This window comes from Cololabis saira, chromosome 22 (genome assembly GCF_033807715.1).
Source record: "Cololabis saira isolate AMF1-May2022 chromosome 22, fColSai1.1, whole genome shotgun sequence".
NCBI lineage: Eukaryota > Metazoa > Chordata > Actinopteri > Beloniformes > Belonidae > Cololabis > Cololabis saira.
In genome coordinates, this window is record NC_084608.1 from 7,079,517 (window position 1) to 7,098,983 (window position 19,467).

The following is a 19,467-nucleotide window of genomic DNA, read 5'->3' on the forward strand; positions in this document are numbered from 1 at the left end:
CGCAGCAGGAGGAGCTCTCGCCCCCGGGTTGAGAGTCCCCCTCTCCTGCTGTCTTTACAGCCCATGCACATGCCGCAGTGTTTTTGGAAATAACAAGAACGGGTTACAATACAATCATTTAGGCTTAAATTAGATTGACAGGGTATCCAATATAAGGAAATTCAATTCAAGCTCCATTACCAGCTGAATTAACTTACATGGATCCAAAGCCAGAGGTTCACAACAAACAAAGTCGGAGGTTTCCTGCTTACCCAAGACCCGCTCTTATTAAGTTAAGTACCCGATATGACTGATAGGCATGCACATGTTATAAGGCTCCTGCACCTCAGGATCAAGGGATTCCTAAGTTGTTACTTACTACCACTTCATTGATGCCGTACCAACATTCCCCAGTCCTGACATGTAAAAAACTGACTCTATTTTTCTGATTTAGGGGAAGAAAATCTCCAGCGAGGCCCACACAAGAAGGTTCTGTGACTGTCAAGGCGTCAAGAAAAGTTAGAAAGGGGGGGAGGAGGCGGCCAACTTCTGTGTAACCTAAAGGACGCGTGAGGTCACACATCTCAAAGCAGATCAGGCCTGAAACAAGACGCTTCTACGCCCTGATGAAATGTCAAAGGGTCTCAACGTGAGCGGGTGCAACAATGTAAACACGCGGCTCCCCGTAATCAAAGTGTTTCCACCTGCAGTGACAGAGCCATCAGTTCTGGTCACGCCGGTCATTACCTCACGGGTCTCTGATGCTCGGAGAGCAACACGAGAGAGAGCAGAGCTCTGACTCCGGGGGAGGAGGGAGGGAGCAGGGTGAGGGTACTCTTACCCCGACCTCACCTCACAATGTAAACACAGCAACGGCTAGAGGGCCTGCAGCTTTCTGCTTGTTTGATCATTATTTATCAAACCCTTTCATTATTTCATAATTATTTTGAGTTTAATTCTTATTATCATTCATACTCAGTACTGGAGTTGAGGGGGGATGAGGGGGGATGGCATCCCCCCCTGAAATAAAAACGGTCAAAATCATCCCCCCTTTCCATCCCTTATGTCATTTCATCAATGAATGTGGTTTTACTGCTATTTCAACATTTAGAGTCATCACCAGAAAAATAACACCAGAAAAATAACTTATTTGACAATTTTCACCTGTTTCAAGTAAATTTTCACTTGAAATAAGTAGAAAAATCTGCCAGTGGGACAAGATTTATCTTCTCATTACAAGCAAAAAATCTTGTTCCACTGGCAGGTTTTTCTACTTATTATTCTACTTAGGTGAAAATTGTTGTTTTTTCCAGTGATGAGTCTTGTTTTAAGTGTAATGAGATTTTTTTTTACTAAAATGAGACATTTTAACTAGAAATAAGATAATTACAACTCGAGTACTGTTCATACTCCACAAGAAGAACGAATTATTTGCATATCCAGTTCTGTAGAACTGCTAAATGTTCATTTATGTATCAAGGCGTTGTGCTGTGGAACAGTTTAAAACATCTAAGTGAAAACATACTCAACATTATCTGCATTCAAAAGAAAGCTGAAAAAAGTTTATAGATTTTTAATATATCTGTGTTTTTCATTCACTATTATAAGAGGTGTCAAGTAAGGAAGTAAAAATACTTCGTTACCTTACTTAAGTATACATTTTGGTTATCAATACTTCATTGGAGTAATTATTTTTCAGACGACTTTTTACTTTTACTCCTTACATTTTCACGCAATTATCTGTACTTTTTACTCCTTACATTTTAAAAACAGCCTCGTTACTCTATTTCATTTCGGCCTTTAATAAAAACTATCCAGTTAAATTGCTCCATCCGGATAGAGTGAATTTGGTTGTGGTTGTTTCAGATGTTCTTGTCCAGTTTTGTTCTTACATCCGTTCCCTCAGATTCCTGCAACTAAACTTGGATGTACATTCCAATAAAGGTTAGGATAAATGATAACATGCCTCTGAAGTTTGACTTTTTGCACCATTAGAATACTTATAGGCAACTAGTCATCATATCTCCTGCTCTCTGAAACACATGTTAAAACCAGTACTTTTATACTTTTACTTGAGTAAAAAACTTGTGTTGATACTTCAACTTCTACAGGAGTATTTTTAAACTCTAGTATCTATACTTCTACCTGAGTAATGAATGTGAATACTGAAGACACCTCTGACTATTATTCAAATATATTTCTAAGCTATTTAATTGTATTCTGAAGTATCGTATAACTCTGAGTTATCAGTTATACAGTATAAGCCTATGTATTGTGCTTATAAGCAAAAACCATAGAAAAATATAAGAAAAATCTTATAAGAAAAAAACATATATATATGTTTTTTTCTTGTTTTTAGGAGGAGGCAGTCGCTTATGAGCCCTTTGGGGTTTTATGACCTCTCCTGCACGTCTTTTCTTAACTTTTTTTTTTTCCTCTGTGTAATGTTCCTTTTTACGAGTGCAAACAATAAATCAAACAAAACAAACAAATGTTGTTTGCAAGCGGCCCAAAAGCCCCGGACTGTCGTCCAAGCGCCCTGCTAAAGTGAGCTCCGACGAGGCCTGCGACGCCTCTCAGTATTGATCCCATCACATGGTCATTATCACACACTTGTCCTTACGACAAACTTCAAACTGCATTCAGTTCACATGGCTGTGCTGGAGGACGGTCTTTCCAATCACGCTCTCACTCCCAGCTTCCCTCGTACAGCTTAAGTCAGCATGGCAAAACAATTACCTGATAGGAAGCAGGCAATGAGCATGACAAAGTGAGTGACGTCCGGGAACCCGACACCTTATGAAACGATGCCCGATGTCTCGTAACATTTTTACACATGACAGCATGACTGTTCTCCTGAGGGCCTCGTCTGAACACTACTCCATACGGCCTGCTGTTGCAGCGGGCGGAGGACCGGGGAAGGAACCGAGCCGGGCTAATGGGAGACAGATCTGGCCCGTTTCGGGGCCCGGAGGCGGCTGCAGACAGCAGTCCATCAGAGCCGCCCCTGCAGAGACGCTCTCAGGCCTCCGACGCAGCCAGGTGGGGCAGAACACGAGGGCCGGGGAAGTGGGGCATGTTACTACGTCTTGGGTTGCCAGTTAGCGTTTGGTCCTCTCATCAGTCTTAAAAGTCCGTCAGTCTTCTCTGCTGGTTTTTTTGTGCTGGATGCGTAGGTGGAAACTCGATGGTACGAAGGCCGGTGCTTGCTGCTTTGCCAAAAAATGCTACCTAATGGTTTTCTACCTTTGTAGAGCTACAGTTTTACTGTGTTTTACTTCCTAGTCCACTTCCTTTCCCCCCCCCAAGTGGTCCTTGTCGCTTGCCAGGCCGTCATTGTAAATAAGAATGTTCTTAATGACCTGCCTGGTTAAATAAAGGCCAATGACTGAATGAATATTAAATAAAGCGATAGAATTGTTGTTCTTTTTTCTCTTTATCGTATAATATTCACAAAGTGTAATGCAATTCATGGCATGAATTAGAGGGATCAAATACTCAATATCCCATATTATCAATTTAGCGTGGCAATCAAACTTTGAAAATCGACTGTGCGCGCGCGCAGAAACACAAAGTAGCATTTCTCGGCAGGGAGCAGAAATTGGCAGAACACCGGGATACTTTCCTCAATGGCTTCAGAGGTTGAAATGAGGTGTCTATTCTCACCGGCCACTTAGGGTTGCCAACTCCCCGAACTGAGTTGAATCGACCCGATTGCCTTCACCTTTCCTGACGTGGTGAATTTTTTTAGCCCCTTTTTTTGTGAGTGAAACAATTTTTTAACTATTTGACTCGAACCTGAAATGAATTAGATGCATATTTTTGAATGCCATGAACACATGACAAACTAGGAAAACTAATTATCCAGCAATTCACAAAATGAACTGAATAAAATTTAGTATCTTTCTTAAACAGAAACCTGTCCTGCTTAACCTAAAATTGTATAAATTAATATCAAACAATAGAAAACAAGCAGAACATCCATTCTGTAATTCTGTAGTGCACATTTTTACTGCAATAACAAAAGTGCAAACAGAAAGTCTGTAGAAAACATATTTGTGCCTCAAAGGCCATGACTTTAGGCTACAGTTGTAGTAAAACAGAAAACAATAACTTATGAACTCAACACCTCAATGCCATTTTCCATTGGCATTTTAGAATAGAATAGAATAGAATAGAATGTCTTTATTGTCATTGTACAGGTACAACAAAATTGTATGCAATCTTCTCTAAGGTGCATGATTTAAAAAAAATAAATATTAAAACAACTATAAAAATAAATAATCTCTAAAAGGACACAAACAGGAAGACAACATACAGTATTCACATTTGGCAGGTATTGCACGGTTCAGTCAGTATTGCACATGGAAAAAGTCAGTTTGAGTATTTAGCAGTATTGAGTGTAGTTATGGCTCTGGCATAGAAACTGTTCTTGAGTGTGTTTGTGCGTGATTTCAGTTCCTGAAACGTCTGCCTGATGGCAACAGTTCAAAGAGTGAGTGTCCGGGGTGAGATGGGTCTTTTTCCACTTTAGGACTTTTTTTTTTGACTCTCACAGTAATACAGCTCAATACGTGACGTACTTTAGTTTATAAATACGGGACGATTCCATTTTTCAAGGGACGGTTGGAAACCCTAGGACGCGTAGCGGTGGAAAGTCGATAGTACGAAGGCCGGGATACTTTCCTCAGTGGCTTCAGAGGTTGAAATGATGGCGTCTATTCTCATCGGCTACTTAATGAGAGATCAAAAACCAATTTTCATTTACACTAAGGACTCATTTTAGATGATGCTGATGTTGTTTACCAGAACACTTATGATTCACATCTTCAACCCCTCAACGTCATTTACATTTTGTCGAACTCACCACTGCTCCATGTATCAATCATTAAACTGGTTTAATCAGCTCAAGAAGACAATACCACTGGCTCCAACTCATATTCAAATGTATCCACTTTAGTTATCCTTCTTACTTAAAACAATATTTGATTCCACATACATCCCTCAGAAACACTCAGCAACCCTTCCTTTTTCGTTCCTTTGACATTTAAAGAAATTGGCAGAAGTGCTTTTAAATTCAAAGCCCCATCAGATTGGAACAACCTACCCATCAATATAAGAGAACTCAATTCATTACATCTCTTTAAAAACTCACTATTCTCCAATCTCAATAACCATGCCTATAGTGGTATTGCCTTCTCATTTGTGTCATTTTTTTAAATACATAATGCATCTATTTTTTCATATATAGTATAATAATCTCATAATCTCATAATCTCTGAGTAACCAATCACCGTGCAATAACAATAATAGCGGTAATTATAATAACTATCACATGCTGTAACAATGCACCTTCCAGCAACAATCATGTCTGCCTCATTCTGCTACACCTTTCACTTTTAAAAAAAGAAATTGTACATGTTATTTTATTTATAGCCGTCATTTTTCTACCTCATGCTGCTGCACCTTTCAGTTCTCTAATTGTATATATGTTAATAAGTGACTATATTTGTTTATTTACTTTACTGTTTGCTATTTTTAAATCTGGGTACAGCGAGCGAAACAACCGGAGTCAAATTCCCTGTTGGACAATGTTCAAACTTGACCAATAAAGATGATTCTGATTCTGATGATGCTAATGACTATTAATATTGCTGTTCTTGTTATTACTGTGTTATATGTAGGGCTGTTCGATTTTGCCCAAAAATAAAATCTCGATTTTTTTCTCTCAAAATCCGATTTTCGATTACGATTACGATTATTTTGTGAATTGACAAAAGGCAAAGAAATGATTTCAAATATGCTGTTTTTTTATTGAACATTTGCCCCATTGGGCTTTAAGTGCAAACTTTGCTCTTATTAAACCAAAAATGAATGAATAAAGTGCAAAACTCTGTAAAATGAGTTGAAAAAAAGTTTTAAAAAATATAATAAAATATAAAGTTTTATCTTTGAAAAGAAAATCAGCAAATCAGCACTTGCAAACATACAGTAAGTTATATTTCCAATTAAATAAAACAAGACATTTTCTAATTAAACTAAACTGGGTCTTTGCATGCTAAATAATAATGCAACCCATGAAGGAGGTAGAGGTGTGTAATGTCAGTCATTACATTTGCTATTCACATTTGCAAGTTTTTTGCAAGGAACACGAGCCGGTCTACCGCATCTGGCTTGAGGGATGCCCGGTGGCATGTTACAACGCCCCCTCCTACACTAAAGAGCCTCTCCGATGGGGCACTTGTCGCAGGTATTGAGAGGTATTTCCATCAATCATTAATATGGTATCAATCATTAATATGTGTGCAGACAAGGTAAAAAAAATAAATAAATAACAAAATTAAAAAAAGTGAAAAATCGATTTTACGAGTTTCACGTTTTAACATCGTTCAAATTACATAATCGCGATTACGATTTAAAATCGATTAATCGAACAGCCCTAGTTATATGTAGTATTTACTGTGTGTGAGAGCCTTATGTATGTTGTGACTGTTTATATTGTGTTGTATGTTTTGTGTTGGACCCCCTCGAAAAGGAGATGATTCATCTCAAGGGGCTATCCGTTAATAAAATGTAATTTACTTTAGAAATGACGTGCACATGAGTGACCCTCGCTGGGTCCTGGCCCGACTCTAGAGTGACAGTTCCCCTCCAATCCAAGTGTCATCACTCCAGCAGCTCAGAGCCTGCTGTGCTGCAGCATCAACATCCCCACACGTGTGTGTCTGAGATCCGTCGGCCGGCCTGTCGGTACTTGATGTTTTTCCAGCGTAGGCTCGAGGAAACGGCCGCGCTGCCACTCAGCACACGGGCCGACCGCATGAAGGCAGCATTAGGCAGCGTGCCGGCCTTGTTGTTTGACTGAGACATATTTCCAGACAGTTGCCCGGTCTGTGGCGGGAGATGAGGGATGCGCTACAGGAGAAGAGTCTTCGGCGCGGGCTGCCAGAACCCAGCTATTTCATAATTGCCCAGGAATGATGCACATCCCAGTTAAGGCACTGATGGAGAGAGTTACGGCTGTGGTGGGGCTTCCTGAGAGCTGGGCCAAGAAAGATGATTTAGACGGATCGCACGTCTGGGCTCCTCGGGATCCTCGGACACTGTTTAAACACGAGTGTCCGTCCCGAGGACGGAGGAATGCGGAGGGCACGGAGTGAAGGAGCCGTCACCTAACAGAGACATTTCCAACACGGCTACGATGACAGCTCAGCGATTGCTCATCGCTTCTGACAACTTTAATAAGCTTTTTTTTCCCTCCCTTTCATGTGCAACGTGGCTCTTCGAGGAACACCAAAACATTCAGCTCCACTCGCTTAAAAAAAGAAGTTTATTTTGTTTTAATACATCAGGCGGTTTTTGTTTGTAGTGAAATATGTTTACATTCAGCTTTACAAGTCGTACCGGAAATATCCCAACAAAGTACTAAAATACACAATTTACAAGGTATACATGTCTTAAGATATTTCTCACCACAAAAAGAAGACAGCAATTTGAGTTTAATAAGTCAAAAGCCTACTTCAATTTTGTTTTAATACGCCAATTAATTCAATGGTTATTGTCTATTCAATGTTTTATTTTCAGTTAAATAGAAGTTAAAAGTTTATAGTAAATAGCCTCTGAAAGTTATTTGTTGAACAAAACAAACACAAAAAAAATGGCACACAGATTTCCCATGCAATTAAAACAACCTTTAAAAACGATTACTTGCGGTCAAACATACTTTTCCATCCTGTTACAAGATCAAATCCTGTTGAACTACATTTCCCAGAATGCACGCCAGCACTGGAATACTACAAACATGGTCCGAGGTCTGGGGTGCGGGACGTTTTTTCTCTCAGACACTAACAGAGATGGGAGAGCTGTTAAATCCATTAGCAGTGAGAAGCACACAGCTTTTTCTTTGATTTTCCCCAAAAACTGTGGAAACACCCTTATGACTCACCGCCCTGTTTAATATTGAACACTTTTCCTTTGTCTCTGACCAGTCAAAGGGATCTATTTGAGAGACCGGAGGCAGTGCCAGTGATATTACCGATATTATCTGTCTGAGTGAGCGAATGCCAGCAAGTCGCACTCAATTAAAGCAACTCGTTACTACAAGAAAAAAAAAAAAAAAAAAAAAAAAGGCGTGCAATTTTAAGAGTTCCCTCTTTTTCAGCAACCAGTGGAAAGCTCGCTGGTGCCAGTTCCTTTGATTTATGCACTTTCAAAAACACAGCGAAAAAGTTTGAAGTCTGAGTCAATAAAAGAAATCAAACACCATTCCAAACACTTGGAAAAGAAAATGAGGCAGCTGAGTGGTCAGCGGAGACACACGATCCGAGCCTCCGACTGAGGCTGGCGAGGCGGAATACAGCGCGGCTCGGCTCGATAAGCGTCTTCATAAGCAGCGTAACGTTCAGTCTATCGGACGGGAAGGGGGGGGATGAAGCAGAGCAGGGGAAAGACAAACACTAGAGGAACACTTGGCCCTGCGTTCATACAGATATGCTCGCTAAAATGCAAGGTGCCATAGAAATGAAGAAGAGCATGCTGGAGACTTGAGAAGCCTCGGTCAAAATGTTGCCATTATCATCCTCATTATTACTTCTGATACTTGGGCATATAGATCTATATATTTGGCATGAATGTTTGGACTCATCGGACTGTACTGCTGTAATAACTCATGAGTAGGAACTAAGAATGGTTAATACTTTGACCAAGCTTCTACAACTGCACAAACGAAGGCCGAGCAGTTTAGCGTTTTAGTGCAGCGTTGCTATAAGAAATTGTGCAAAAGTAGTGTCTTAGTGTGTTGGACAGTCAACCCTTGACTCCCAGCGAAGGGAGAGCAGTCAGACCTGGATGGCTTTCACGTCTGGGAGAACCGAGACACGATGGGAGGGGGGTTAATCTCTCGAGTGGATGTGTGTTTGAAGCTTTTTTTCTGGGACGTATGAGCGTGTTGAGCGTTATCGTCTAAACCAGGGAGCAGTAGCCGCCGCAGGATCCCCCTCCGATGTCCTCGTCCGTGAGCTGCACGGCTCGGCCGTGGTTGTCGCTCTGCCACAGGCCCGGGGTCTGGATGATCTTCTCCACCAGCTCCTCAAACGCACACTGGACTCCGTCCTTCGTCTTTGCACTTGCCTCTGGGAGACGGGAGGGGAAAGAAGGGCCAGATAAAGACAAAAATGAATTTCAATATTTGGGAAAAACTGAATAAAACAGCAGACCGCAGGAGTTAATAAAGTCCCTCTGTCTCAGCAACCATTTCTTGCCTGATGAAGATGTAAACTAGGCATTTAACCTGGAGTGAAATTCAACTCCTCACTGCTCTTTTATTAAAGATAAAATTTTAAAACTGGAAGTGCTGGAAAAGAGAAAAAAAAAAAAAAAAGGATTGCACTAAAGCTGATTTATGAAGCCTTTATAAATAGAAGTATGCAAGCATTCCTCAGTAAGTATGATCAGCATCTGAAAAGCCGTTTCCTTTGTGTAATGGCCTGCTGTAACTCATGCGCCTCGCAGGTCTTCGTGGAGAGGGAATCCTCCTGACTTACCTATAAAAAGCATGGAATGTTTTCTTGCAAACTTCAGCCCTTCGGCCCGGTCTAACTCGTGGTTTTCCTAAAACAAAAGGAGAGGTAATGGCTTATTTGAGGTCTGCTGGGTGGAACTGTCAGCCACTTTAGTCATCACAGCACAGACAGGAAAACTGCTTTTCACAGACAAAAAGCAGAACACGAGAAATTCATGATACTCTATTGACCGGCGACCATTCATGCAGTCACTGCTTTTGGTACGAAAATGATGTCACTTGCACAAGTGGTGTGTCAGTGGGCTGATTTATTTTCTTTTGGGATATATTAGTCCACATTCCAACTTTTAGATACCAAATGAGCTTAAATCAGGTTAAAACGTGCTCAACCTGATGTATAAATCTTAATTTAGGGCGGATTTCTAATCAAACGGCCTTGCTGGTTTGAAAGAGAACATGAACATTTTGTACTCGACTGCACGCTCACGCACCTTATCAATTTTGTTTCCCACCAGCATCTTGACGAGGTCGTTCCTTGTACAGTATGTCTCCAGCTCATTGAGCCAGTTGTCCAGCTTGGTGAATGTCTCGCGTCGCGTGACATCGTACACTGTGGAGAAACCACACGAACGAGCTCACAATGAAGGAAAAAAAAACAAAAACACACGTGCACAACTGTTTTGTAGAGCAAAAGTACAGGAAAGAGCCACTGTTTTAACCCCATTTCTTCAATCTGTGATACAATCTGATCATTTTTGAGGAAAAAACAAAGAGTCTGGCCGCACACAAGACAAACTAGAGCAGTTATGCAACATTAAATCTGAAAGGCATGTCAAAACTCAGGTCATTGTTGACTTCTGGAAATTATGAAAACATAAAATTGACAAAGAAAGAAAAAAAAGAGCCTAAAAGTGGATTGGTTGGGTCCTCCAGTGGAGGTCTGTTTCAGGCCTTCAACTCATTTGTATTCATATGCTGGTCATAAAAGCTCACATGAAAGGATTGATTCAACTCTCAGTGAGGCAAAAAAATGAGTGAGTGAACCACATGATTAAAATATGGCCTTCTTTCTTCTTTAAAACAAGAATCAGACCGGAAAAGAGAGTGAAAAACGTGCTTGACCAGTGATGGAGCTTTGCTTACCCAGGATGACTCCCTGGGCCCCACGGTAGTAACTCGGAGTTAGGGTTCGAAAGCGCTCCTGTCCAGCCGTGTCCTGCAAAACACACAAAACTCTAAATTATTGGACACGACCTCAAGTAAAAACCAGGACAGATGGACATGATGGAGACAAACAGGCTGCTCAGTCCTCAAAGCTCCCGTGTGCAGGACTGATGGTGCAGAGGCGCCATCTAGTGGCAGGTAAAAGGAACAGCCTTCACCTCCTTGGATGTGTGACGGACAACATGTTTGTTTGAATTACAGTTCAATACAGTTTTGGAGTTTGTAACTTACCCATATTGCCAACTTTGCCTTGTTGTCATCCACACAAATGGTCTTCACTTTGAAGTCAACACCTAAGACAAAAAGACAAGCCAGCCGTCACTTAAACTGACACGGTTACCTCATCCTGCTCCGGTCCCGCTATGATGAGTCTTACAGGTTCTCCCCAATTACAGCCAAGAATATTATATCAGGCCGACAGACTATAATTATTGATGATAAATTGTGAAAACACGCATTACCGCACAATGTCTCTGAACTTCTGGTAACCCAGGTAGTTGAGACTGGCGCTGTGCCCACTCATGTCTTTTGCTTAAATTACGCTGTGACTGTGCATTTATATCTACCACAGAGGGACAGTGTGGTTTTATGTCCTAAACTAAAAACAATACAGGTCTGTATTGAAAAAAAAAAGAAAAAAAAAAAGTCCACCTCCTGTAAAACGGCTCAGACGGCGATGATTCACTGACACGGAGCTGCCAGACGGACCGCAGTAAAGCAGACTTTAACATGAAAATAACAATGTTGCCCCATGTTACCTGCACGAGTAAATCTCTACTGCCTTTGTGCTCTGTCTCTGCGTGCCGAGCGTGAAGTGCAGATGACAGATAAGCTGGAGTTTTAGCATCCACTGACAGATTTACGGGGACATGAACGCTTGTGATGGGTTGGTTTTCACGTGTGGGTCAAACCAGAGGAGGGTGAGGAAGGAAGAGGCAGGGGACACAAGACAGGGTGAAGATATACGACACACAGCATGTGTACAGCACACAAACACACCGCGTTTTCAACCACAGCTGGTTCTTGCTCAAGGGCAGCAGGTTTGCTGAGACACGGCTGCTGGACGCCTGTGGAGACGCGTTTACACTAGGCCTGTGTTGAAAAAAATCGATTTCCCAATTCTAAATCGATTCTCATTAATACCTAAAAATCGATTAATATGTCTAAAGATCGATTTAAAAAAAAAAAATGTTATTTATGTATTTTTTTTTTCATCATTACATTACAACTTTTGGTTATTTTTTTGTTTATCCCCAAAAAGGAATGTTTTGTTGGACACGAGAATAACTGATGCCATGTTTTCGCCTTTAAATATGTATGTAAAGGTATGAAAACATTAAAGTTTTCAGTTATAATTGCATAAATTGTCTATATTTCATTACTTTATATACTGTCTTGGGGTTAACTTTTGCAAAAAATTATAAAAACCAAAATAGACCGAAAATGGAACAAATAAAAAACGGAATGTGGGAAAAAATAAAACCGATTTCATCCCTCTGTTTCCTCCCTGGATCTGTTTGGTAATTCTGACCCTCAGATGTTTCCTAAAGCAGTTCTATCAGCATTCTTGGAGCTGATTGGTCCTTACAGCATCATTAACTGCAATACTTGCTGTTGAATCTCAATATAATACTAATATTAATATGTTGCAGAACTACAGTCATATAATTCATGCAACAGCTGAAGAAACAGTTTTAATAACACTAACCCAAATCAATATCGGATCAAATCTTGAAATCAAATCTTGATAATCGATTCTGAATCTTAAGAATCGGAATCGATTCTTGACATTTTAATCGATCCCCAGCCCTAGTTTACACCAAACACTTCCCTGAACCTGGAGCGATCGCTGCCGCTGTAATTCATCACAAAAGTAAACAGGCCTCTTCCATGAAACTCACATTCAAGCATCTGTTTGTAATATCACAACACAACAAGATGCCACTGCCACGACAGGTCAAGGCTGGGCTGATTTCTGGGGATCCACTTTCTGCACATCTGTAAACAACCCTAACTAATACAGACAGAAACACTTGAGGCATCCCAGATAAATCTAAACACAGACTTGTGTTCAGCGCGAGGAATGATTCGTCTAAATTATCTCGTATTGTTCCCAACTCTCATAAGAGTAACAGAGCTCTTACTTCATCTTTCTGTTGATTAAACTTGCCAAACATGGCACGTTGCTTAATTCTTGCCTGCAATTTCACATACTGATAGTGAGATAAATACCACTGAAAATGAAGTGATGTCAGAAAGGATTAAGAAAACATATGAGACTTGAGTTAAAAAGGTAGTGCTGACTCCAATTAAGACTTCTGTTTGGCAAAACACACCAGCTGGCCAAGTGAAATAGTAGCAACCATAGCGTCGACTGTGAGAAAACAAAGCCTTTTCACTCTCTCAACCTCCCTGGGGTCTATTCTTTTGGTTGTTTTAACAAAAGACAAAAATCACATTAATTAAGGCCCAAATTATTCAATGTCATCCTCAATCCCAAGAATGGAAATTACTTTATAAACATGAAGTCATAAAAATGGATAAAACATAAATGGGCTCACAATATCCCAGTTCTGTCCAACTGGATTGAATGACTTTTACAGTTAGAATCAGCTGATATTAATGACAGAATAAACACTCAAGCTCAAAAAATAATATGCCTGCAAGTTCATTAAATACCACGGACAGTCTCTTCCACTCTTAAAATCAAGCTTATTTTTTGTTCAAATTATTGTAAATCACATTGGCGAGTTGATTCTTACAGAAGCATATTGCATTCACTTGGAAAAAATAAAAAAAAGCCCTGTTTTTAGTTGTAATTATTTTCTATTTTTTGTGGTTATTTTGTCCACCCTGTTTTTCTGTGTAATCATTTTTAGTTTTTTGCAGAATTTTCTATTTTTTGTGGTAATTTTCCCCCGACTGTTTTTTGCTGTAATTATTTTCAGTTTTTTGTGGTTTTTTTTTTTCCACCCTGTTTTTCGGTGTAACCCCCCCAGTTTAGAAAGAATCTGAAACAATCACATTAATTCCTTTATTGAGAGCTTGATTTAATGTAAGCAAACATGACCAACTTGTTTAGTTTAATCAAGTGTTTCTTTGATCTGGGTTTAAGACACTGGGAGATAGTCCCGTCTTTGAGCCACATATATGGTATTACCATTAGTTTGTGGACTTTACGCAGACACCTGAGGACTTTGTGGTTGTTCAGACGGAAAGCCCATTCAGATCTCCTCAACAGAGCAATGTTTCTGCAGGAGCAGTTGGACAGATATGGCATGCATAATGGGTACAAGATGGTGCATATGAAATGCGTTCAGGCTGGCTTTGTGGTGGCCCAAGAGACGATCAGGAGACTGCAGAAAATATTGGATCTGCACGGTGTGCAGCTGGGAGACGGAATCGCCTCCGGCGGCGTAGGGGCGGAAAAAATTACCTCGAAAAACTGAAAAAAATTATACCTTAAACAGGGCGGAAAAAATTTTCCTGAAAAACGGGGCCAAAAAAAATAAAATACCAGGAAAAACAGAAAAAATTATCCCGAGTGAATGTAAAACGCTTCCGTAGATTCTTTATGTGGTTAAAAAGTGACGCGGGACAAGACTTTGTAATTTTAATCGGTCTTCTTTGCAGCAAAGTTTAAGTTCCTTTAAGTTGTGAGAATCTGTTGTGCATCGCTCTTTTAGGTCATTAGGTTAATTTTTGACAGGACTGATGTCTGGGATCTGACTGGACCTTTCCAACACTTTTCATTTTTGATGTCTGTCGATTTTTGGTTGATTGCCATGCTGGGATGTGAACTTTCCACTTTCTCTTCATCTTCTAAGGCAGAGCACAGGCAGTTTTTTACCAAAATATCTTGGTATGTGGAGCTATTCATTTCCATCCCTGTATCTTGACAAATGCCCCTGGCCCAGCTGAAGATAAGCAGCCCTAAACCATAACCCTCCATAACTCCCGCCACGGTTCACTGTTGATATGGCATCCCTGCACTGTATTGACTTTTGGCTACATTTTGGAATTATGATCAAATAGGTGAACATTTACCATATCAGACCATAACACACATTCCCAAACGACCTGACAGAATGAATCTTCTGGCATAATTCAGCATCGCCTTGGGCAGAATATTGGAGATAGTCAGAGCTACTCTAACTCAGTGTCTTCTTTGAGGATATGCAGTTGTAAAAATTATATTTGCACATGTTAAATAAAAAAATCATAATAACACACCTAATGGAATACAGTAATCCCTGGTTTTTCGCGGGGGTTACGATCCAAAAAGGACCCGCGATAGGTGAAATCTGGGAAGTAGTAACCTTTTTTTTTTTTTTTTACAATTATACGAAGCTTCAAATAGCGGAGATCAGCCCCGCCCCACCACGACCCAATTAATTGGATTTGAACGGGAGAAAATGAAAAAATGATTATGTAAAAAAATACAATAAGTACAGTAGGACAGATTGTGATTGGTGCATATTTCCCTGCTCTTCTGATGCTGCTGCATCCTGACTCGCTCTGTAGCCTCTTTTTCTCCTAAAGCCGCGGTGCAGGTGTGTTTTTTCCAGAGAAGAACATAGTTATGGGTCATTGTTGTCGCTCTTTTTTCTTCTGGGCAAAAAGATTCTTATAAACCGACACCATGGATTATATCTGAGACTGTAATGAACGATTCATCAAAGGGTTCCGTTCTTGAGCTGCTGCTGAAGCTCATTGGCCGTTCTCATGACTGTTGCTAAGCAACCAACGTTATTGATACAGGAAGTGAAGAAGTGGGGAGACTGTTTAGCCAATCAGAATGAAGAACACGATGCATGAATCATGAATGAACAGAATGACTCAGAGTCATTCATAAGACATTGTTAGGAATAATTTATGAATGTCTTTGAATATTTTTTGTGTTTTTTGTACACTGGTGACAAACACAGGAAATGATTTCATTACTTATTATTATTATATCATTATTCAACATTTAATTGTACTACTACTCAGACAGGTTGTTGAAGGAAAAATGTTTTTGCTCTCATATTAAGAGACATTTTTCAGATATATTTTTATGTCCTTGCAATTATTTTTTGTGCGTATTTTATACATTGGTGACAAAGTCAGATATATACACACACAAGGTAAACCAAAAGAGAAATGTATCAAAAAACAATGTTCGTTTTTTCAATTAAAGATTTGTAACGAATCACTTTACTCTTTTGGTGTTTGCCATTTAGTTACAGATGTAATTCTGAATGTGACTGGTCAACTCCAAGGCTGCCGACCAAGAACCCCAGATTTTAGCAGCAGAAGGGTTTACAGTCTTTGTTGAAAGATCACATTAAAGGTGTAACCAGTCTGCCATTTACAATGTTGTTTTTTCTGCCTTTAAATTAAAAAAAGCAATTTCATAAGGGCGCGCAAACTTTTTATATCCACTGTAGATGACAACCTGGAAAACTTTGATCCAACCTAGCAGTTACAGTAACAAGGTTTATAATATAGCCCCAGAGTCTTGTTTTTAGTTCTGTAAATGTCATCTTCAGTGTTTGACAGCATCAAATCTGGCAAACATACTGCCATAAGGAGTTTTCCTACATGAGCTTGCATGTTTTACTCACCTATTGTAGCTGATTGTTCTGGGTCAAACGTGTCATCTGTGAATCTTAAGAGGAGGCTGTTGAAAGACAGAAAGAAAGGATTAGGCCCATCATTATGGATCACTAATACAACAGATCAGTATTTTTCTATATTTCTTTTCTACAACATGTGGGCAAGTTTTCCTTTTTTTTTTTGTTTGGTCTGAGGTCAGGATTCCAGTTTCCTGACTCACATCCTGTGGCACCAGACTCGTCACATTCTGCATCTCTGTGTATTGATATCACCCTTTACTTGTACGACATACGCAACTCCAGGTGATGTCACCCTCGACTGTAGTCAGGAGGACAGAGTTCATCTGGGAACTATGACAAATCAGGTGTAAAGTCTGGTTGGTAATTCTCTCTAATGAGCCTTTCCTGTTGGAGGTCCGTGAAGCCCAGCGGCTATGCACTAAGACAACCAAGTCTTAGTAAAAGAACTATAAACATTTCCTGTGAAACAGACATCTCCCCGATGACTGACGACATTCCTCTAACTGCAGAGTAACACAGTGAATACTTGTAGTCTATTCAACCATGAATCTAATAATAATGGCACAGTTACCCAGGACAATCCACAGGACGCTTGTAACCAGTCATAACCTCCACGTGTTTATTATACAAAGACAGCACTATTATTACATTACAAGAAATGGCTATCTGGCATCAGCGTAGCAAACAAAGACCTGCGTTAGTATCAGAATCTAGTCTGCCTGTATTTTACTGTTAACAGTCATCATCATCATCATAGACTTTCACAAGGTACAAAGAGGAAGGGGTTTAGCGGCCTTTTATAATACTACTGGGTGATGGGTAGATTTGTTTATATTTATGTTCAGAAATGGGAAGCTAATTATAATTATATGTGTATGTATGCATGTGTGTATATATGCATGTGTGTGTGTGTGTGTGTGTGAATACGTGTGTAAGTAGATATATATAGATATAGAGCAGATGGAGTTAATATAGAGATAGTATGGTGTAAATAAGTATATTTATATGGGCATGTGTGTACAAATATATAGAAATATTCAACTATGTGTATGTATGTATAGGTAACTGTGTGAGTATAATTATAGTATAGTTAGTTATTATAAATACTTGTTAATAAATGATTAGTGATTGGGGGTAGGATTAAATAAGTTTACACTTCTTTCTACTCCTTTTTGAACATGTAAATAAGATATTAAGTATGAAATTAATTTTTTTGTTTTCTTATCTTTTCTTTAATTGTTGTCTTTACATTAAAGAAGAGAATCTGAGAGGAGCTGGAAATGTGGACATTTTTAAACGTAGACTAAAAACTAATCTCTTTGGTCTGGCTTTTATGTAGCATCACATTTTATAGTTTTATTCTGTCTCTCTATGTCTCATTTTTTAGAGGTATTTGTTTTATTTATTTAACTATTTCTTGTAATGTTGTTATTATTATATTTTATTGTTGTGGACTGATTATTTTTTAGCCTTAATTCTTGAACTTTTATCATTATTTCATTTTAATTAACTATATTGTATGTGAGTTTGCATTGGTCTCCCAGTTTTTTTTTTTTTTTTTGTTTTTAGTCAAAATGTCAAAGTACTTTGTATTTCCTGTACTTGGACGAAAGGTGCTATACAATTAAAATTTGAATGATTGATTTACATGTACAAAATAAAATAAATCAAATAAAAAAAATAGTAAACATATTGCCAAAAAAAAAATCAAAAGAAAAGAAGAAAAGACAAACTCCAGACCATTTCATCGCATCCATATCTCAGGTTTACTGTCATTAGATAACTTAAGCACATGGACATTAGTGCACATCACTGGACCTGACGTCATTTTCAGTCCCAGTTAAACCTGATTTATGGTTCCGCGTTAAAACGACGGCGTAAGCTACGCGTCGCCGCGTGCCCTACGCCGTAGGCTCTGCGTCGGTGTAACGCAGAACCATAAATCAGCATTCACACGTGAGCAGAAATGACGTCACCCAGGCTAGCCGCCGCTAGCTGCTCGCCCAGCTGTCTAGTCTCTACAAGCTCATCTCACTGACAGTTCGGCCTGATTTATACAAAATAAAGACAAATACCGGAGCAGAATCGTCGCCCTGCGTCTGTTGTTAATCTGAGCGGCATTAGTGAGTTATTATTCCCGGTAACCTCCCGCTGTTTGTGTACCTGAGAGGCTACAACTAAAGCTAACCTTAGCATCGCTCCAGCCTCGTCTTACCTGGACTTCCCCACTCCACTCTCTCCGATGATCAGGATCTTCAGCGTCGTCAGGACGTCGTCTTCCATGTCTCCCCCACGCTGAGCCGTGTCACCAGATAACAGCAGGGTGTGTAGAGCGCTGTTGTCTGTCTGTCGGTCGGTCAGAGATATTTGGACCTGGTGATGTCTCACTCCGACCACTTCCGCCGAGCTGCTGCTTCCGGTTGTTATTATCATCACCCAGGGGGCTTCAGCCGGGCCCCGCGCCCCCTAGGGGCCTGCGGAGGTACTGCAGGGGGTCCTCCAAATAAAAAAAAAACATTTTAACCAAAATAATTTGAGTTAAAAAAAAAAAAAAAAAATATATATATATATATATATATATATGTATATATATATATATATATATATATATATATATACATATATTTATTTATTAATATTACGGAGCCCCTAAAGGGACACAGATTTTTTTTGTTTTTTTTTTGCGCGCGTGAAACCTTTACGCGCGCGCGTAAAACCTTTAAGTGAGCACGTAAAACTTTTATGCACTCACTAAAAAGTTTCACGCGCTCTCGCAAAACTTATAAGTGAGCGCCTAAAAGTTATTCTACGTGAGCACGTAAAAACAAGTACATGGGAGTATTGCTGGAACAGGAGACCGTACAGTTGTGCCCTGCTCTGTTTATGAATGGAAATGACATTACAGGATTTAGCTGAGCTATATTTTAACCTGGGACTCCATTATAAGGACATTACCACTTTGCTTGCAAGTTAACAACTTTACGTGCTCACTTAAAGGTTTTACACGCGCGTAAAGGTTTCACGCGCGCGCGTAAAACTCTTTAAATTAAAAAAATCCGTGTCCCTTTAGGGGCTCCGTAGTATTGCATTCACTTGAGAAAAAAAAAATCTGCTCTGTTTTTCTGA

The 19,467-nt window shown here is 39.7% G+C and overlaps 1 protein-coding gene across 1 annotated transcript; it reads right to left on the reverse strand.

Annotated features, from left to right (window-relative positions):
- Positions 1–7,291: 7,291 nt before the first annotated feature.
- On the reverse strand, positions 7,292–18,743 carry rab18a (RAB18A, member RAS oncogene family). Its single transcript, XM_061713627.1, has 7 exons — positions 18,557–18,743; positions 16,330–16,385; positions 10,955–11,016; positions 10,643–10,715; positions 9,991–10,109; positions 9,522–9,588; positions 7,292–9,110 (listed from the first exon to the last, which is right to left on the reverse strand). Exons 1-7 carry the CDS (start codon positions 18,622–18,624, stop codon positions 8,941–8,943), a joined length of 615 nt encoding a protein of 204 aa, XP_061569611.1. The 5' UTR covers positions 18,625–18,743; the 3' UTR covers positions 7,292–8,940.
- Positions 18,744–19,467: the final 724 nt, after the last annotated feature.